This window comes from Copadichromis virginalis, linkage group LG23 (genome assembly GCF_057382275.1).
Source record: "Copadichromis virginalis isolate Kocher_CV1m ecotype Utaka linkage group LG23, C_Virginalis_male_GT1.1, whole genome shotgun sequence".
Lineage (NCBI taxonomy): Eukaryota > Metazoa > Chordata > Actinopteri > Cichliformes > Cichlidae > Copadichromis > Copadichromis virginalis.
The window spans coordinates 8,106,515-8,128,047 of record NC_140639.1 but is presented as its reverse complement, the minus strand read 5'-3'; the positions used below and the strand labels follow the sequence as shown (position 1 = coordinate 8,128,047).

General features: G+C 38.4%; 3 protein-coding genes across 5 annotated transcripts; 2 read left to right on the top strand and 1 right to left on the bottom strand.

Moving 5' to 3' along the window:
* The first annotated feature begins 942 nt into the window (after positions 1-942).
* Positions 943-7,821, top strand: ankrd29 (ankyrin repeat domain 29). Its single transcript, XM_085449668.1, has 10 exons — positions 943-1,143; positions 1,833-1,943; positions 2,243-2,341; positions 4,257-4,355; positions 4,561-4,659; positions 5,011-5,109; positions 5,228-5,326; positions 5,697-5,792; positions 7,235-7,333; positions 7,421-7,821. The coding sequence occupies exons 1-10, from the start codon at positions 1,132-1,134 to the stop codon at positions 7,502-7,504; spliced, it is 897 nt and encodes a 298-aa protein (XP_085305794.1). The 5' UTR covers positions 943-1,131; the 3' UTR covers positions 7,505-7,821.
* Positions 7,822-8,181: 360 nt separating this feature from the next.
* On the top strand, positions 8,182-17,100 carry LOC146680215 (vacuolar protein sorting-associated protein 4B-like). The gene is made up of 11 exons (XM_085449667.1): positions 8,182-8,377; positions 9,701-9,812; positions 9,914-10,058; positions 12,680-12,738; positions 12,812-12,931; positions 13,032-13,188; positions 13,288-13,436; positions 13,689-13,770; positions 13,952-14,171; positions 15,263-15,403; positions 16,109-17,100. The coding sequence occupies exons 1-11, from the start codon at positions 8,357-8,359 to the stop codon at positions 16,208-16,210; spliced, it is 1,308 nt and encodes a 435-aa protein (XP_085305793.1). The 5' UTR covers positions 8,182-8,356; the 3' UTR covers positions 16,211-17,100.
* plekhb2 (pleckstrin homology domain containing B2) lies at positions 17,097-21,427 on the bottom strand. Of its 3 annotated transcripts, none has more exons than XM_085449671.1 (8): positions 21,246-21,427; positions 20,573-20,623; positions 20,050-20,202; positions 19,838-19,940; positions 19,686-19,725; positions 19,351-19,434; positions 18,962-19,076; positions 17,097-18,290 (listed from the first exon to the last, which is right to left on the bottom strand). In XM_085449671.1, exons 2-8 carry the CDS (start codon positions 20,607-20,609, stop codon positions 18,154-18,156), a joined length of 669 nt encoding a protein of 222 aa, XP_085305797.1. In that variant the 5' UTR covers positions 20,610-20,623; positions 21,246-21,427; the 3' UTR covers positions 17,097-18,153. The 3 variants fall into 3 exon arrangements, with proteins under 3 accessions (XP_085305797.1, XP_085305796.1, XP_085305798.1); XM_085449670.1 differs by having other exon boundaries at positions 21,250-21,426; XM_085449672.1 differs by lacking the exon at positions 21,246-21,427 and adding an exon at positions 20,964-21,041.
* Positions 21,428-21,533: the final 106 nt, after the last annotated feature.

Here is a 21,533-nt window from a genome sequence, read left to right as displayed (position 1 = left end):
TGGCCATAGTGCTGTAATCATTTAGAGACAGCTAAAGCAGCAGTTGTGTAAATCCCTCAAATACTGGTTTATAATTGAGCACAACAACCGTCACATAACTGTGCAAAACAAACTGTGAAAGGGGAACTTTATCTAAATAAAAGTGCCAGTGAACTGATGTAAGAAAGCTGAGGGTAACATTTCTGCATTCAAGAGTGCATACAATAAACAGTAGTTAAAACTTAACCAAAAGCACAGAGCTTGCAGGCATACAGATCCGTTGTGTAAGCAGGATTTCACTGCCATATTCGGCTTCATTTTAAGTCATTCATACTCGGTATAATAGTTTATTTTAGCAAAGTTCTGCTACACAAATTTGTATTCTGTTTAGACATTTTGGATCTTTGTTCTGAGAAGATGAGGGATTTATCCTTTCTTTCTTAGAAATGTGAACTAAGGATAACCACAGCAGACTTTTGCTCTCTGAAATAATTTAGGACTAAAACACAAACAGAAAGTTTCAGAGAAAAATCCCCAAGATCAATACAAGGGCTTAACAGAGAGGGATTTCTTTTTCAGTTGCTCCAAATCTTTGCTCACTTGTTCAAAGTTTTAACGTTTTAAACACGAACCACATTATTAATTATTTATTATTATTATTATTAATAATAATAATAATTATAGTTATTTCATTTATTTAGACTTTAAGATTAGATCCTTGGTTTAATTTTTAACAATGATCTCCTTATATGTATGTCAATAGTGGAGTAAAAGGCGAAGTTTTTTTTTTTTCAGAAATGTAGATTACAGTGAAGTATAGTAAAACACAAATGCTTTAAAATTAGTCTTAAGTGCAGTATTGAGTAAATGTAGGTTGCTTAATAGCCATGGCTTCACGCCATAAATCTATATTTATATACAGTTCATCAGTGTGAGCAGCAGCGCCCTCTGCTGGCCCACGGTGTTGCTCCCTCGCAGGACACACTGCAGAGGATGAGCTCAGCTGATTTTGTGCCTCCCCGTTATTATGTCCGCGATCGGGCGCCGCCAACACCCAAAGTCAGTGCGGCAAAACAGGCGAGTGGCGCTCAACATCTCGTCTAATGAATGAGTGCGCAGGAAGAAGTATGAGTCACGAATGAGGTCTGCAGGATGTCTTTCAAGGTAAACCAGCTTTCTCCGTCCATCATTCTGTGCACGCAGCCTGAGAGGGCCGCAATAAGGTAATTGATCGCACCCGCTTCCTCTTGAAGTGCAGACTTGTTTATTTGGGGGTTATTGAACGATCTGCTATGTTTCACTATGAGCCCGGTGAGGTAGCACTTGCTCTGACATTTGAATGGCTGCTTACTGGCCTGGGCGATCATAGAGTCCAACTCGGTGTGTGTGCATCCGGATTTGCTGATGTAATAGCATGTCAAACGGCCCATGGTACTAGCGTGCACGTGAATGTGCGTGCACAAGTATGTCCACATACCTTTTATTACCGGTACTGAGAGGAAACAAATCATTTTACGCACATTTTGGACATGTCCCCCTCTTCTGAGGACAAAAAGCAAGTCCCCATTATTCATGAGTAACTTGTTAAATTTTATGGTAAAGACTTAAAGTTAGCACAAACTTTAAACCCTAACTTTGGTTGAGATGTGATGTGATGTCATAAATATGATTATTAATCTCTTGGCACACTTTATTGATGACTCACCTGTCATTCATATTCAGGTGCATCACAACACTGAACAGTAACACCTGGATGCACTCTGCTGTCCTTACTGTCTGCTCTCAGCATTCCTAATGCTCTAATGGTAACTTTCAGGTCAGTTTTTGTGTTGTTGTGTGTATTTATCCTCCAGAAGGAAACACCCCTGGCTAATGCTGTGTTTTGGGCAGCGAGGAAGGGGAACTTGGCTCTGCTTCAACTGCTACTCAACAGCGGGCGAGTGGACGCAGACTGCAGAGACAGTGTATGGACACTGCATGCTGTGGCTGCTCAGATGCACACTTTAACCATATTCCACCTGTGGTAGGGACACAGAAAGCTTCAAGCCTTACCTGTGGGGTTCATGTAGTGCATGTGTGTACCATCACAATTCCTCATCCATTAATTGTTTTCTCTCTCTCTCTCTTTGTCCTATAAACAGTTGAAAGTTTTGCATGTTAAGCCAGAAATATGCAGAATTCTGTGGTTTCATCCCTGCCATCACTACACTGTTTACCAGGTCATTGCAACAAAACAAATATGCTCATTAATGTTTCTTTCCAGTATGGAACAACAGCGCTGATGGTGGCATCATACAGCGGCCATTATGACTGTGTTAAAGAGCTTATCATGCAAGGGGCTGATATCAACTACCAAAGAGAGGTATGCTGGGGAAATGAAACCCAATGAATTAACTAAATACTCTTACAGACTCCAAAACATAAAGTGTTGGTAAAGGTGTTTTTACATTGTCAGAATTAGGCAAATACAATATTAGTGAATGAACTTGACAGATGTTGACTGTCCAGGCTTTAAATTTAGATGTGTTGACAGATGGATTTATCTTATTTCAATGGAAGCATACTCATGCTAGCTTTACCCCCTTTGTCCAGCCTTTGTGCTGAGCTAAGGAAACTCACTGTCTGCTACCGCCGGTGAATTTAGAAGGTCACTACAACCTGCTGGCACATAGCTCCTGAAAACCCACTAATTGTTGTTTTTACACTTTCCAGTTTTCCAGACATGGATTAGAAATTCGTCCAGACCAAAAGAAAAATATTGAAGTTTTAAATTGAATAAAGTTTTTAGTCTAGGACTAGACTTCCGCCATGTCTGGAACACTGTGCCTTTAACTGTTAATTACTGAGCAAAGGTGTGCATATGTGGATTGTTCTGCTGGAAGACCCAGGCTAGCTTTACTCCCTTTGTCCAGCAGTTGTGCTACGCTAAGCCAGTACTGCATCATCTGGTAAATAATGTCTTAAGATCTTGTATTATGTAAATTCATGTGCTTTAAATTTGTTTATACACCCTCTGGCCACTTGATTAGTTACACCTTGGTAGTTCTGGGTTGGACCCCCTTTTGCCTTGGAAAACGTTCCTAAGAGATTTTGCTCTCTATTGGCATGACAGCGTTCAAGTCGCTCCAGATATGACATCCGTGATACAAATATCCAGTTCTACCACATCCCGAAGGTGCTTTATTGGATTGGGATCCTGTGACTCAACTAGAGGTTGTTTGAGGAAAAAGGCAGAAATTGATCCATGCTGTTGTTGTTCGTACTAAATTCTAACTCTACATTCTGAAAGTTACAGCAGACTGTTGTCCTATTTTGGTGAGCCTATGTGAATTGTTGCCTCAATTACCTGTTCATAGCTGATAGGCCACAGCAGCGGGTGCTAGTTCTATCTGCTTAAAAGTTAAGGTTTTGTGTTCAGAGATGCACAACATGTTTATGCAACCTTTGCATACCCTGAACGCCTTAGTTGTAACAAGTGATTATTTGAGCTACAGTTGCCTTGGTTTCAGCCCAAAGCAATCTGGCCATTTAATCTGACCTCTGACATCAAGAAAGCAATTCTTGTTGATGTCAGAGGTCTTGCTGCTTGCTCTTTTTTTTGGGACCATTCTCTGTAAACCCTAGAGATGACTGTGCCAGAAAATCTCAGGAAATCTGCAGTTTTTTTTTTTAAATACTTGCACAAAGTAACTTAAATTGACTTTCTTGATTTGAACTTCAACAGGTCTACGTGCCTAAAAAGATTGAGTTGCTGCCATGTAATTGGCTGATTCAATATTTTTGTCAATAAGCAGTTGAACAACAAAGAGGCCAGGGAGTGTAGTCTATCAATTTAGTATCTTTTGGATGTGTTTATACGCGGATTTCTCTCACCTACAGGCAGTAGGTCACCAAGGTAGTTTTCTTCCTTTTTCCAACCGTTCTTATGCTAACCGGCTGGTGTTTCACTGGGAAGCGACAGCAAGTTGCTGCTATAGGTTTGGTGCATATAGTCCTCATTAACTCTCTGCCCTACACTTTGGTTATATTTCAACCTTTGTGCTAAGTTCTTTTTCTGTTTTTTTCCCCGCCAAATAAAACTTTCTATAATGTTAGTTTTATGCTTGAGTAGAATCTTATTTGTAAGAAAACAGGGCCATATGTGCAGCAAAATTCCCCCAATTGGACACTTATTTATTCTATTCCTCATGTCAGATATTCATGAAAGGTTATATTGTGTACACCATTAGGGTAAATTTGAGGTAAACAGCGGTGTCTTTTTTTTTTAAACTTTCCAGACAGGTTCTACCGCTTTGTTCTTCTCCTCCCAGCAAGGACACCATGAAGTTGTAAAGCTCCTCTTTGAATTCGGTGCCTCCACTGAATTCCAGACAAAGGTATGCAATAGGGTGCAATGATGTGTATCATGGCCTTTAGAATACTGGGTGTGAAGGAGAATGCTGCAGTGCTATCATCAGACTTCAGAATGTGGAGATAAAGAGACAGCGATGCACAAACAGTGCTGCTGTGACTTTAAAGATATTTTTGTTGTTGCCGAACACTTTAGTCATTCTTGTGCATCCATGTGTGTTTATGTGGCAGGATGGTGGCACAGCTCTCACTGTCGCATCTCAGTACGGTCACTCCAAAGTGGTGGACATCCTGCTGAAAAATGGAGCCAATGTTCACGACCAGCTGAACGTGAGGCTCTTTGCATTTACGTCTGCAGCCTCTCGCTCTCAGTACGCCGTCACTGTCCTGTCTGTTAAGTCTATTTGTCTGTCAGAAACACAATGGTTAGCTGCACACATTGTCCCAGCAACTGGAATCTAGCCTCTCAGGTTTCTGCAGACTGCTGAGTCAGACATGAATCATACTGGGCAGGATAACTGTGTGTTTCCTTGGTGCCATGGAAAAACAACCTGCTTACACAAAAATGTGCTTATAAATAGTACTGATGGAATCTTGTTTTAGTGATGTAGTCTATGCCTAATTGGAAGATTTTCCAAGCAGATTTCGAAAATCTAGTGTGAGGTAATTCTTGTTTTGCAGGATGGTGCCACCCCTCTTTTCCTTGCTGCCCAAGAGGGTCATGTGACTGTGATTCGTCAGTTGCTGTCATCCGGTGCCAAGGTCAACCAAGCAAGGGAGGTAATGTCCTCGCCAAACTCTGCCTCTTTAAAACAGAGCTCTAAACATGTTGTCACCTACTCCTGCTAATTGTCCCTCAATACCTACAACCCCCCTCTTCATCAATTCCCTCCTCCAGGATGGCACTGCCCCCCTGTGGATGTCAGCCCAAATGGGTCACAGTGAGGTGGTGAAGGTGCTGCTCTTACGTGGTGCTGATCGGGATGCTGACAGACAAGTACATTGATCTTTTAGGATTAATAAAGTACATCAAAGTGTACATAAAGGGATTTTTACTATTGATTCCTGCCATTCTGCAGTGTGGAAAGTGTGACATTACATAAGACTAGGAGGCTGCGATCTGTCTTTATAGAAACATTTCACCATAAAAGGTTTTTGATTTGTAATTATATGGACATATAGATTGAATTTGCAACTGTATGCAGATACTTACACTTATATTTAACATTTCAAAGTTGGATGAGAGATTATCTGTTGGTGGGAAACGTGATATAGTCAAAGGCTTTTAAGGATGTGAGTAACTGAAAATGGACTCGTGATTTTTGTGACAATTTTAACAATTGTATGCTTTTTTTGTGTCTTTCAAGGATGGATCAACAGCGCTGTTCAAAGCAGCGCTGAAAGGCCACAATGGCGTCATTGAGGAACTCCTCAAATTTTCTCCATCACTTGGCCTTCTTAAGGTAAAACATGCTGCTGTAGATGTCTGTTTTGGGAAATAGCTATGGTTAAGGCACAACTTGTCAAGCTCTCAAGCTTTTCTTCAACACCAAAAAAATAGTCTGGCACAAACACAGTGTGTTCTTTTACAAACTTAAACATATAGAACAAATTGTTTTATCAGCAATGTTTAGTGGGCTTGTAGATAGATTTTGCATGTTTTGTAGGATGGATGTTACCTGCTTAGAGAAAGTCAAGATAGTGATTTCCTCTTTGTAAAGATTTGAAGATTTGACATCAGTAGAAGCACAGAGAGTAACTTAAAAATATTTGCAAACTATTGATCCAAAGAAACAACATCCCTGGGCAGGTAAAGCTGTGTTTTCATTCCCAGGGATTGCAGATGGAAAATGGCTAATAGCTAAATCTAATACAATATACAACAGTGATATAATTTTTTTTATACATGGACACTAATAATAAAAAGGTTTAAAAAAAAACCAACAACACTGATATCTTTATGTAGCAATGAGTAACTTGTATGTACAGCACATGACAGTACTGTTGGAATGTAATCAGTAAAAAGGAAATCAAATAAAAATAATAATAACAATAAAAATCACTGTCTAGGAAAAAATGAATAAGCCTATAGTGTCAAACCAAAATAACGGTGCTAAATTTTATACCTAGATAAAAAATTATTTTTACATTTCCAACTGCTCATAAACAGAACAAAAGAGGATCTAAAAAAAGCTGAACTATCAAATAAATACTATTAAAAACATATTACTAGTAGTGTCAGACAATCCCAAAAATACCACCCACATCACGAGTAGCTCAGTGCTCAAATAGCAAGGAACACTGGTTCAGAGGCTCTATATCCAGCTCCACTAACAATCAGATGAATTTCCTCCGTGGGCAGCCGGGCAGTCAGAGTGGGTCATGGCTGACAGGCCTGAAACATGGTTACAGAGACAGCTCTCTTCCATCATCGTTATATTCATCATCGTTTATTTGTATAGCACTTTACGAACACACCAGGCAGACCAAAGTGCTGAACAACACAGATCAAAACAACAACCAAATTAAAAATACCATAAAATCATTACATACAATAAAATAAATAAGAAGGTGTCAGTTTCCTACAGAGTTAAAAGCCAGGGAATAAAAATAGGTTTTCAATCTGGACTTAAAGACCTGCACTGATGACGCTAAAAGACAAAAAGACACAAAAAGAAAGTCAGTGGACCTGCCATCCCCATTTCCGTTTTTTGTGTTAAACTACATTATCTGGCTGCTGGCTCTTTCTTTTTATTTAGTGTCCCAATATTAGAGCTGTTAATCAATCTTGTAATCTAATGCTGAACAAGAAAAGGAAGATGCATGCTTGTGAAATACCAGATACTATTAAAGGAAAAGTAATAATATTAAAGAAGGGTAGTTCATATTTGTGTCTTGTCTACAGAATGGCTATACTGCCCTTCATGCTGCTGTTATGAGTGGAAATCTTCAATCTGTTCTGCTGCTACTTGGAGCAAATGCTGACCCAACGCTACTCAATAAGGTGGGATAGCAGACAAACAGCAGACAACCTAAGTATATAATCTCATTAGATATTATAATCAAAGTGTTTCCCATGTATCTTTTGCAGAATAGTGAACTCCCTGCAGATCTGACAAAGAATGATCGCATCCTTAAGGTTTTACGTCCAAAAATCCTGAATGGACACAGCTGATAATGGCACAGGTTCCTGCCTTCACGCCTGTCTGTGTAAGGAGGGGGAAAGAAAACAAGTGTCCAATCCACCCAATTACAACATGTACTGTACACGGTGCTTGCTTTTGGTTGAAATTAAGCTGTCGTATGCCGAACAAACCTGGACAAAGTATAGCGCAACACAAAAAACATTTGTCTTCCATGTGCATCATCCCCTACTGGTCTCCTGTTTATTTGTGTTTATCCCAAGTGTTGTCAGATTTCTATATATTTTGCACTCTTTATTTGCCTTTTTAATAAATGTAATAAAGTGTAATTTTATTTATTAATGCAGGAGTATCTGTGTGGATGTGTAATATTTTTTTGAATTACATTTTATTTGCGGTTGGAAAATGAGCAGTCATGATAAAATAAGGATCAGATATTACGTACACATTTTAATAATACAATGGTATGCTAGTTATGTGACGAATACCCACTAGAGGTCACTATTATCCCTATTAACAGACACCTGTAGCTCACCTGTGCTGTGATTTAATTACATTAATTCCGTTTTTTCCCTCAAAAACGTTAAAGCGGTTATGAACGTACACGTTTATATGGTAAGTTCTATTAATTAAAATAACTTTCAAATGTACGGATGAAACACGAGAAATTACAGCCGCTGTTAAGCTACTTTATGTCACGTGACCATCGCGGAAGTGACTGGAGCTCTTGTTGATGCGGAAGAGAGACACTTGGGATGTTTGGCTTCTAAAGTTGTTCGACAGTAAACCATATGTGATAGATAATAGAGAAAAAGAAGAAGTGAGCGAGTTTACGGTTTTATTTAAAGTCAAATACTAAACTTTGACCGACAGAAAACCATCTAATGGCGGGCGGTAATTTACAGGTAAGTGGCAGACATTTACTAACAATGATTACATAAGACTGCCCAAATCAAAGAGATGTTAACTCGGCTTTTAATAAACTCAGCCTTTTATTAAATAAGCAACTAGGGATTTTATATTGTATGAATGTCTAATTTAGAGACTAACAATAAGCCAACTTGAATGTATTTAGCCATAAATTCAATTATAAGTAATGGAAAAAAATGGCACTACTGCGTAAGGAGTGTAAATCACTACTAATGCTTCATAGATGAAGAAACTCTAACAATATTTAGTTGGGGCTTTATTGTCCCATAGTGAAACATATTTTCTAGCTGTTTTCCCTTTTCCAGTGATGAAAAGTAGGAAAGTAAAGAACTAAATTACTTTATTTACATAAAAGTTAGCTTTTTGCTACTTTGTTTCTGTCTCAGGGAATTTAAATGGGCAGAGTTGTACTTTTTACAATTAGAAAACAATGTATAACTTAAACTGTACAGGTAATTGTTGCTATGGATAGCAAAAACAACAAAAACAAAACTTGGCTCATTGTTTAAGCTGTCCATGAACTGTTAGCAAGTCACTGAAGTAGCTTTAATATCCCCCAAATTACCCAGTATTTCACAAACAGAACAAATATGATGTACAAGGAGGCCTGAATGTGTATAACATTTATGTAATCATTTTCTTGTTTTCTTGTTTTTTGGCCCTGAGGTGTTTCTAGTAAGACCCCACCCATTGGATGGAACAGCCTAGACTGAATTATCAATATAGAATAATTATGTCTAATTTTAAAATGCATATGTAATCACAGGACACCACAATTTAGAATTTTAATTTATGGTGTTAGTAATACTTTTGAATACTATCTTTTTAAAGTGTATTTTATAAGTTTAAAATGGTAAATGCCCTGTATTTGTATAGCGCTTTACTAGTCCCTAAGGACCCCAAAGCGCTTTACACATTCAGTCATTCACCCATTCACACACACATTCACACACTGGTGATGGCAAGCTACATTGTAGCCACAGCCACCCTGGGGCGCACTGACAGAGGCGAGGCTGCCGGACACTGGCGCCACCAGGCCCTCTGACCACCACTAGTAGGCAACAGGTGAAGTGTCTTGCCCAAGGACACAACGACTGAGGCTGTTGGAGCCGGGGCTCGAACCAGCAACCTTCCGATTACAAGACAAACTGCCAACTCTTCTCCACGATCGCCCCACCATGCTAAACAACTTACCTGCATATATGACCAAACAAGAAGCACAAACAAGAACCAAAAAAATTCATATAAGTTCTATAAATGTGTAATAAATCCTTCTGTTTCATCTTGTTTGTTTTCAGAAAGCCATAGATTTGGCCAGCAAGGCCGCAGAGGAAGACAAGGCCAAAAACTATGAAGAGGCCCTCAGATGTTATCAGCACGCAGTGCAATACTTCCTTCATGTTGTGAAGTGTGAGAAACTTGTACCACTGTTAGATTTGTACATCCTTTTTGCTGTTTTAAACTCCACTTCGGTTCCGCATGAATGATCTAAGTCAGTTTTTGCGTTGCAGATGAGGCCCAAGGCGATCGGGCGAAGCAGAGCATCAGGGCAAAGTGTGCTGACTACCTGGACAGAGCTGAGCAACTGAAGCAATATCTGAAGAAGAAAGAGAACGCTCCTCCAGCCAAACCCGTCAAAGAGTCTGGTGACAAAGGGTAGGAGCAATCAATAAATCTGAGTCCATTTCACAATGTTTGTTGCTTTGTTTACAGTTTAGACTTTGTTCTGCAGGCTGGGTAATTTCCTGAAAGGAAAGCTAAATGTAATTTGGTCTGAATAATGGACAAAGTTGAGAGTTATTGTTAGTTGCCTTGAAATTCCATGTGCAATTTTTTTAACGGACTGAGACAGAGATCAGTTTAAATGTGTACAAATATATATCCATTTATTTATTAAATTTAAAGTTAGATCTGTGACAGATATTTTAAAATGTTTTTGCGTCATTGTAAATTCAGCGGACTTTCTTTGAGTCTTAAACTTTACTCTCACAATCGTTCGCTCAGAAGCACATTGCTCAATCTGCATCCACTTTGCGGATTTAATCAATAAAAACAAGCAAAGTTATTGGAACAGTTGTTCAACAGTAAATACTTATGTATAACACTTAACGCGTAAATAAACCATTTTAATGAATCACTTTCCAGTCAGCAGATGCATTTAATGAACATTTAATGCAGCTGAAGCAGGAACATCTGTAAACCAGCCTGTATTTATCTATAAATGGATGAGTAAGTCCCATTTAATGAGGTGTCAACAGCGTTTTTATACTGCATGAAAAATGTTTCATTCAGTTCATTAAACCTTTCCATTCAGCTGAAGGCAGCAGAACATGTATGTTAATGAATTTGAAGCCTCTGAATTTTTATTTATTATTTATCTGTTGAAGTGTTGCTCTGATAATTTGCATGACGACCCACTTACCTTTACAGTTGTTAAATCACCTGCAGATGTCAGCCGGTTGCTATAACTTAATCACACTCACTTGTATACACATCAGCCAGGTTGTTCTACCAGTTATGCTTTATTATTGAAATGCATTACATATAAACACTTTTACATAACATTTTAACCACTGAAATACAGAGTTATTACTTGATGTGCTCGGTTCCATCTGGTTTATAACACGACTTACCAAAGAAATGTCTTTTCATCATTTGCAGCATTGCTGTGTGATTAGCTCAGTCTTATAAAAAAAATAGGTCTAAGGATGGGATTTTCTTAATTTCCAATTGCTCTGATCTCTATTTAACTTCAGCAGCTTTAATTTAGTGGGTTTAACAAAAATACTGCATAATACTTTGAGGAATTAAAGCATTTTGTAATACAACTCAAAAGTAGTTGAATTAAATAATTGAAACTAAAATGTTCATTTCTAATACTTGGTTGAAAACCCTTTTCTGGCAAATACAGCCTGAAGTCTTGAACTCGTGGACATCACCAGATGCTGGGTTTCCTCCTTTTTAATACTCTGCCCAGACTTTACTGCACTGATTTCAGTTGCTGTTTGTGAGCCTTTCTGTTCAAAGTTTAGTCTACAACAAGTGAAATGCATGTTTGTTTTGGTTAAGATCAGGTCACTGACTTGGCCATTCAAGATTATTACACATCTTTGCTTTAGTAAACGCCTGGGTTTGGCTGTAAGTCAGTGTCCAAATATATATGGACCTAACTAGGGCTGTTCGATATAACGATATATATCGGATGATGATATAAAAACGTCTATCGTTTCGTGGTGTCGCAAAATAAACTGTTTACAGCAATATTTTTTCATCGTTTTGATGATCACTGTAGTGGCCATATTAATTTCTTAAAGTTCTCTCTTTTTCTTACATTTAATATAACCACAGCGCCTGTTTTTATGCGTTGTCGTTAGCAACAACGACGGTAACACCATCGCGTGTCCACTTGTTTATGTTTCACATAAACCTTTCACAATAAAGCTCAAGATCCTGTTGAGACTTTTCAAAATAAACTGAATCGCATGAAAGAGCAGATTATTTACGGATGAGAAGTAAAAAAGAGCCGCCAGGCGCTAAAAAATAAACCTTAGACTCAAACGTTAGAACAGGCTTTTCCCCGCAGCACGCTGTGTAATAAATACTCACAAAGAAAACGGCGGCCGTTACAACTTATGTCTAAAAAATGTATTGTTTCATGCATCTGTTAAAACACTCGACTCCAGCTACATGACGCGCAGCTGGAAACACTTCCCGCAAGACGAGCTGCCCGAGATTCACAGAATTTACAGAAAATGTTACATTTGTGTGATTTATATCGTTATCGGGACGAATTCTATCGTCCCGATAACGGTATAAAGATTTTGGTCATATCGCACAGCCCTAGACCTAACTGTATTATTCTTTAAATCTTTGTCATAATTTCCCCAGAAGTGTCTAACTCTGTGACTGTTGCTGTAAAATTGTTATGAAAGTGTAAGTGACATAGTGTCACTATCTAAACATGTTTTTCTTGTTGAATTTTGGTTTACTGTATGGCTCTGCCTTTGTTGGTAAAGTGTGCCACCTGGTGTTCTGATTTAGAAGTCACACATAAGAGAACCATTAGTCAGTAGTTTGTAAAGAAAGGATGATTCCCGAATTTAGGTGGATCTGTACAGCTTTTTATTTTTACAATTAATTTGTAATATTCTTTACTAAGTTTGTTTTTATTCTTACTCCCATGGGTTCTACAGTTGTTCTACAGAAGTGTTCTGTCTTCTTCTTGCCCTATGCTTATAACCCCCTGACCTCCACCTCTCCCCACCACCACCTTTTAGGAATGAAAGTGATGAAGGTGAAGACCAAGAAAAAAAGAAGTTCCAAAATCAACTGTCAGGTGCATATCACTGACATAAAATTTCTTGAAAAGCCAAATGTGTTGGTATTTCTGAACCTCATTTATTTTATAGGTGCCATTGTTATGGAAAAGCCAAACATAAAGTGGGACGATGTAGCTGGACTCGAAGGAGCCAAAGAAGCCCTTAAAGAAGCTGTTATCCTGCCAATCAAATTCCCACATCTGTTTACAGGCAGGGATTTTTTATTTTTTATTTTTTTTTGTGAAAAAGTTTTGTGAAAGTGAAGTTTTTCGTTTCCTTGTTTTTTTAAAGACTGAAACTTCTTTTGTAGGCAAGAGAACACCGTGGCGGGGGATCCTTTTGTTTGGGCCTCCAGGAACAGGAAAGTCCTACTTGGCCAAAGCCGTGGCCACAGAAGCTAACAATTCCACCTTCTTCTCAATCTCATCCTCCGATCTTGTGTCTAAGTGGCTAGGAGAAAGTGAAAAGTGAGGCCCAAGTTCTTTACCTAGGGGCAAAATTAAGACTATGACAAAGTTACTGTTAAGAAAAATGAATCTATTTTTTCCACTTCTGTCTGTCTTTAGGTTGGTGAAGAACTTATTCTCTTTAGCCAGAGAACACAAACCATCGATCATTTTCATTGATGAGATCGACTCCCTCTGTGGCTCCAGGAGCGAGAATGAGAGTGAAGCAGCTCGCAGAATCAAGACGGAGTTCCTCGTTCAGATGCAGGGTGAGAAAGAAGATACTTACAGATTTGAACCAACAGCTGGAAAGACGATACGAAGTGTCATGAACTATGGCTCATAGTTCAGTTATTCATGACAACTGATTGTTTTAAGCATTTATTTGTCTAAAAATCATCTGTAAGCGCCCGCAGCCCAGTGTCACCTATTTTTTCTTTATTTTGTTGCAACAAAATCACAAAAACCTGAAAATATTTAGTGCTCAGTTGACTAATTGTGCAACTCTTTTCTCCTGTCAGGTGTTGGTAATGATAATGACGGAATCCTTGTCCTGGGTGCAACTAATATACCATGGTCGCTGGACTCAGCTATCAGGAGAAGGTCAGATCCACTTGTTTCTATACAAATGATCCCTACCTTTTTATCTATGAAAAGCGCTATATAAATACATTTTACTTACTTTTACTTACCTAATCACCTCTTATATTACCTAGTACTGTTCATCAGTGTTTTTGGGCTAACAACCAGGATTTAAGAGGTTTAATGCTCGTTTATGTCTCAGGTTTGAAAAGCGAATCTACATTCCTCTGCCGGAGGAACATGCCCGCTCCTCCATGTTCAAACTGCATCTGGGCTCCACCCCCAATAACCTGACAGAGGCGGATTTCGTGACTCTGGGCAAAAAGACAGATGGCTACTCCGGAGCTGACATCAGTATAATTGTCAGGGACGCCCTGATGCAGCCAGTCAGGAAGGTTCAGACAGCCACGCACTTCAAAAGGGTAAAACCACAGTAACAGTTGCTTGACATGCTCTTTTTGTCATATTTCTAAATGCAAGAAAACCTGGTTCAGGGATCCAGTGGAAGTATATTATTCCAAAATCAAACTAACTGTCATACTTGAAATTCATACACCTGACAAGGTGCTTATCTCATCTTTACATACAACTGTACTCAAAGAATTTAAAAACGCACCACTACATTTCTTTGCAAATGCACTGGTGTAGTTTGTGTTATATGCAAATCAGCACTCATATATTGCTTGTCATTACCTTTTAACTTAATCAGTGATAAAAACAACCTGGAAAAAAGACCAAAAAAATGTCCAAATTTGATATATCACTATATATTGTGTGTAATATAACTACAGGTTACAAAAAAAGGCAATCCATAATTAGTGTACCCCCCGTCTGCACTGACTTTGGCTGTAATATGCCTCCTCATGGTCAGGTGTCATCCTGTGGGATGGCAGCTTACTCTTCAGTCACTGTTGCGCTGAGTTGCTGCTGAGTCCACGTAGGAGGATTACACTGTTTTACTCTGTTACTAAAATGACTCCACTGGTTTTCTGTGGAGTTGAACTTGTCTGGTGGTTCACCCTGCCTCCAGCATTCCAGTGGGAAGATCCCAGTCAGATTGTACCAGTCGTGGCATTCTTACAGATGTCATTTTCTCCAAAGCCGTAGTGCCTTTTTATAGGCTTGGGTGTATTTGACAGAGGAGTGGTCATTTGGGATTAGCTGGTTAAAGGCATTGTGACTTCTTCCCCAAATTTGTGTTTTGAGACACATAGCTGCTCACAATAAACAGTCAGGCATGTACTTTAATTGTATACATATCAAGTTTATGCCTATAACTTGTGTTGTTATGTCTGCAACTTTTCTTGAAGCTCATCCTTTGGGCAGGAGTCTTTCTTGTAACTCCAAAATAAACTTCTATCCACTTCCACTTATCCTTATAGCTGTTGGAGACTATCCCAGCTCATAATAAATTTATCAATCTAAAATATAAATTCAACCAGAGGGAGGCAGCACTGTGTGGTGTTTCTTTTTATAATTTTTTATTCCTGTCCTTATGCCCATACTAATTCAGGTTCGAGGGTCAACATGGAACAATCCTGGCGTTGTGGTCGATGACCTGCTGACTCCGTGCTCACCTGGAGAGCCCAACTCCATTGAAATGACATGGATGGAGGTCCCTGGAGAGAAACTTCTAGAGCCAGTTGTATCCATGGTAAGAAAAGGGCTCTTTCATCAGTTGATATTCGGAAAACCACACCCACTGGATAGAAAATAATCCAGCCCAGCAAAATGTAACCGAGAGCTGAAAGGTTAACAAAGTCATTTTTGGTGGCTAAAAATGTTTGATTTTTCTAAAATGCATCTCGAATGAGTGACTAAACATTTCTCTCACTGAAACCAGATGAACAGAGTCTGCTTTCTGGAAGAAAAAAAACATAGTCTGTTTTGTACATTTTTGTAATGTTATAGAGAGGAGTCTAAGCAGTTAGCATGGATACTGTTACCCATCATTTTCAATGCTTTACATTGAAATGAAATTAACATTTGCATATTTGACTTGCCAGTGACACAGTGTTTGCTGGTTGGATCCTGCTGATTGTCAGGATTCTGCTTGCATCATACATTATTATTGCTCAGAGAAAAAAATCTTCAGTTACAGGTTATTGTGTTCTTTGCCCTCTTGTTAGTTGTTGGTCACATAACAGCAGCTTACTGGCATTTAACAGTGTTTTGCTTGTGGATGAAATTGACCAGAAGGCACCATCAAAGTCAGTGAACAATTATGAAATGTTTTTTTTTTTTTCCTTCATTGTGGTTAACAATGAATTGCAATCTGTCTCTGTCAGTTCTCTCGCTGTGTTATTGACAAACCCAGTGACTGTAATCTATTCTGACCTACCTAATGTTCTCTATACAGGCTGACATGCTGAGGTCACAAAGCAACACCAAGCCTACGGTGAACGAGCAGGACTTGGAGAAGCTGAAGAAGTTTACTGAAGATTTTGGTCAAGAAGGCTAATAATATCTTTGTACTCAAAAATAGGACTGTACTTAACAACTATCTTTACTCTCAGTTATGCTTCAGATCATTTGATTCGCCTTTTCAACTGCTGTGTCAAAAATGGTGGAAAATGTCACAGGTTTAATGGACCAGAGGTTGCAGCAAATCAGTCTTACAGCTGACAAAAAAACATTTATCCTTTTGTCACAATCATAGATCTTTTTTTTTTTTTTTTAAATCAACCAACCAGTTGAGGAATCGCCTCTTTCAGCCACATTAACCTATCGATCCACCGAGGCTTGTGTTTACGTTATTTTTTTAAGGGTTTTTCTTATTATATTTCAAACTGAAGCGTTTTTTTTTTTTTCTGAAACTGCATCACTGTTAGAAAAGTATGTGCAAAGGCTACAGTGGGTAGATCCTGGCATCTTTCCATCACTACATACTTTATGTAGTCTAAGGCAGATTTTAATACTTTGATTAACAGAACTGGTGTTGTGGTTGACATTTAACAGGAATTTATGCAATGAAGTCTGTGAACACTGGCAATCTTTTTTTCACTACATACAAATCATTAATGGCATCCAAAAGGATCTTCTGGGATTTAAACTGATGTAGAGAAAATGAAAGAATTTCTTAATTCTGATATGCCGTTGCACATTTTCTTTCAGCCTTCTCCTGTTAGATTACTGACACTTTACTGTGTTCTAGTTATGTTCTGACTTATTTATAAATGATTATGCTCTAGCTGTGTTGCCTTTGGGTTTTAAATGTATTTAAGAATTTCCTTTGGGTTTACAGGGGTTACATTAATAAAAAAAAAGGTCAACTTGTACTTTTCTTGTATTCTACTGGATATGTTCTGTGAACAGAAGTCTCAGGGCTAAATAAAGGAATTAAAACATTAACTTTGTAAATATGTTTATTTGTTAAAATACATCTCTTAGTTAACTATCATATTTCTATATTTCTAATGCAGTGTAAATCACAATTTAATTTCCTTATATGATAAGTGAATATTAATTTCACAGCAACAAACAAATTAAGACTTGTAGAAAAAATTACATCAATAAGCTGCTTGCAAAACATTTCTTATACATCTCTTAATTCAGTGTCAGTAGTGATGAAAAAATCTGTTTGAAATGTAGACCAAAATGTTTTCTATTGAGCAGAAGTTTGGATTTTAAAAGCGGTCATAATTTATATGCTGAGAAAAAAAGGGTCCTAGCCAAGTGAAATGTCTCAAGAGATTTACCTGCTAAGGGTTTTTTAAGTCCATGGAGATTTAAAAAAACACTTTAAATGAAAGGTATGACTGAAAAGCTGCCAATGAAAAAAACATAAACCAAGAACTTATAAATCTCAAGGAGTGATGTCCCATTTCACTTCATGTAAATGCCAGGGTTACAATATAACAGACTATATAATCAAACCAATGTTCATCAAACGGGTCCCTCAGAAAACTATGCTCATCTGAAGCTAGCTCCACCACTAATTACCTCAGGAGTCAAAGATACGATGCAAATTCACAATCAAAACAACAAAACATTAAAATAGAAAAACATACAGTAAACGGAAATAAACACAAAAAAAACATCTGTGCACCGTGAAGTGGAAGCAAATTGACAGGAGAGAACCTGAAATGTGCATGAAAGGAGTAGTGTCTTTTCTGTCATTTTGACAACTTTGAAAATTAAGTAATGCTTATATTACATTATGTTTTTTGGTTAAGAATATTCATATTCAGATAACACAAAGATGTTGGTAAACAGCAACATAGACTGTATTTGAAAGTGCTGAGTATACATGGTGAGTAATTCACTGCACATCACAATTATGCGTCAGATAGATGTAGCCCATCAGACACGTTTCATTCTAACTCACGTGATGATACAGAGAGGAGGCCATATAAATACAGGGGGAGGGAGTCACTGGCTGCTAGAAGTACATTAGTTCTGACGCTAGAATACAGAGAAGAGAGAGCCGAGTGCTAAACCGGTTGCCGCTCCAGCGAGCATGCCCAAAGCCACATCTCCTCCGTCGTCACGCTGTCGCTCCCGAATGATGACATGGTTCACTCCAGGAGCAACGTACCCACCTACAAAACACAAGTTTTATAATGGTAAGTTCATACAATTTAAACTCTGTTAAACTATTCTACTTTTTCACTTTATCCTCTGGTCACAAATAAGAACATCTAGATGGGTTTTTGTGACCCATTTGTTTAAGAATGAATTTAAAGTCCATGATACATTTTTATCTAAGTACCTGAAAAACTAATAAAGATTTTAGACTAAGCTGCATGTTTTTCTATTTGTTAATGAGCAAATGTTCTTATAGTAACTAAGATGGTATGTAATACTCTTGTTAAGCATCAGGATGACAGCACTGGTAATTACTGCGTCAGAAATCCCATTCTATGCACCATTTCCTCAGTATGGGAATCTCAGAAGTATGTTGACAACCACTAAGTTCAGTCACGTTCTGAAATGAGCCAGTTACGGATAAACAAATATTAGGCCTTTCAAAGTGGAAAGATTTTACTTTTATACTGAAGACTTCTTTTATAAGGATCAAATCCAGCCACTTTACTGCATTATGGATATGCATATTGTGAAGATGTCCGCTTGTCGACAATCAAATTTAGGTCAGAGTTTAGTTAGTCCGCAATTTTGTTGTACATCTACAGTGACAATAATGGGCTATTCTATTCTATTCTAGCTACCAGGATTCCTATAAACTAGTGGTGGGCAATGTCCAGCTGTTTACCTTGGTATTGATAAGGATAAGCAACTGTGTAGGGCTGCCCATCAGCAGAGTATACGACCTGTGTGGCCTGTGGGGGCGGTGCAGTGTAGTCTCCATATGGGCCTGGGGCATAAACCTGGCAAAAAAAATTACATTTAACAAAGTGACACAAAGGATGTTACTGTATTAATAAACCCTTTGTATTAGATGGCTTATAGAAGAAAGACTGGATTTGTTGGTTTTTGTTTTGTTTTACATTAATCACTGAGTTGATTTTCACTTGAGATAGTCATGCTAAACCACAGACAAATGTTGTAAGTAGCACTATTTTCATAAAAGACTTTAGACCTGAAAAAGTAATTTTATTCAGTTATGAACATGAAAAGAGATGTATTAATACTGTTTTTCACCGGTTGGGGAGGATATTCCGAGTAGGGGGGAGGAGCAGATGCAATCACCTCCTGTGCAAAGCCGATCTGAGGAGCAGTGACCACCTAAAAGTATCAAATAACAAAAATCAGCAACTGAAGCTTGCCAACACCAAAAAAACTCAAGCACATAACATTAAGATAAGTGAAAACAATAAAAAAAATATCCAGTTTTCCTCCCAGGAGGACAGTTCTTCTGCTGTGCTCAAGTCACTCTTAGTTCAGCTTTATTCAGAGCTTATTCAGGTAATGTGACAGAAAATGACAGACCGTCAGTTACAACAACACTAACTTTAAATAACGTATAAAAATCTCACCATATTAACTCTGGCATCTTGAAGTGCCATTGTCCATGCCCTGCAACAAAAGCAGACATTATGTCATCTTGAGTTAAAAATGTCTGTTCTAATTACCTGTACTCAAATACATCTAACTAATTTTATGACTTGGTGTGTATGTGCAGTCTTACAGAGCATCATCTGCACTGTCTGCACACAGGCTGATGACCCGTCCATCTCTGCACACTATCTGGAACAAGGCATCACGCGTCTTTCCCTCCGGTGGGTTCAGCTCTAAAAATGCAAGTGGGGTGGTGAAACATTTAAAATTAGTGCAAAGAGGTGGGTAATAATAGCATAGGGATCAGCCGCATGAGATCAACATTAAGCGTAAGACATGTACCCTGACATCCAGCGGAGTTGCGGATGTTAATGCAGTTGACCCTCATGTGGATGTCGTCCTCCATGTCGCGCCGTTGTTGATCGTTGTAGAACACAAGTCGTCCGTCAGCCCATAAGTCAAACCAGTTTCTTTTCCATCGACGCAGTATGGTACCTGACATAGTAAAGGTAGTTTGTTTATTTTTAATGTGACATCATCTTAACCATCTGAGTATCTGACATATTTATGGCTATATTGCTTTCTTATAGATGGGTGACAAATGAAAAGAAAAAAAGACCCCTCTTTACTGGAGTAATGAAATATCATTCTTCCAACAAATATTCTGCGATTAGGTTGAGATCCAAAGTCTCCTGTGTTATCATTTTCATATCTCATCACTACTATCAGGCTAAAAATGTTTCATTGTAGGATACAGGTCATCTAAACCACACAATTGCCCCCACTTACAGCATAAACACTAATAGATCCATTACTGTGGAGGTCAAGCATTCATGTTTTTCCTTTAATGTGTCTGGATACTCACTTTGTCGATGAAGCCAGCCACTCTTTACCATAGCCATCTTGGAAGTAACACCTACAGAATAAAATGTAAACACATTAGAGCGCATCTGTTATTACTGAGACACTAGGAGCATATGACTGGGTGTGGCATGTCCAACACAAACCTCGTGACTGTTAGCACTATTAGCAAGTTCACAAATCTATTTTCAGAAACATAAGCTTATATAAGATAAGATAGGATAGGTTACAATAACAGCTCAAGGTAATATGGCCACATGGCCAGAAATATTAACACCATGTTTAGTTACTCTGTAGTCCCCCCATGCTTAGTTAGACAATGTTTAGGACATGACATTGGTGGAAGCCAGATAACTGACAGTTCTCCTGCTTTAACCAATGTTTAGGCTATTTACTTAGATGTCATCCTGGTTTTAAGTCAGACTAGGCCAGTTGTGAGTAGGTCGTCCTCATGTTTAATAACTGCTATGCCACCCATAGCAACCCTGTTATAATGTGGATTTTATATGATATAAGTTATTTGATATGTAGGTTATCGCTAACCGTTAGCGGCTTTTTAATATAAACACGTCGCCATTACAAAGCTGACCTATCGGTTAACCGTGTTTATAATACGCTAAAACACCACAACTTGTCGTTTTACCCGTACTTGTAAACGCATTGGATAAATTAGTTACCTACTTGATTTCTTGTATGCTTTTTGGGGGGAGAGTGATATCAAGCTTTTCGTGGAGAAACAGCAAACACGGAAGTGAGATGCAAAAAAAATAAAAAGAAGAAGACTCCTTCCACGGAGAGGAAAAACCCTGACCGCTAAACTTAGCTGACACTGTTACTGTCCACAACGGAGGCCTTAAGCCACGCCCACAGAGCATCTTCACGAATGTTCAGTCTTTCCGCGAGAGGGAGGTTTTTGTTTTGACGTAACCTATCAGCTGACAGTGGTGGAAAGTGCTAGCAAACGG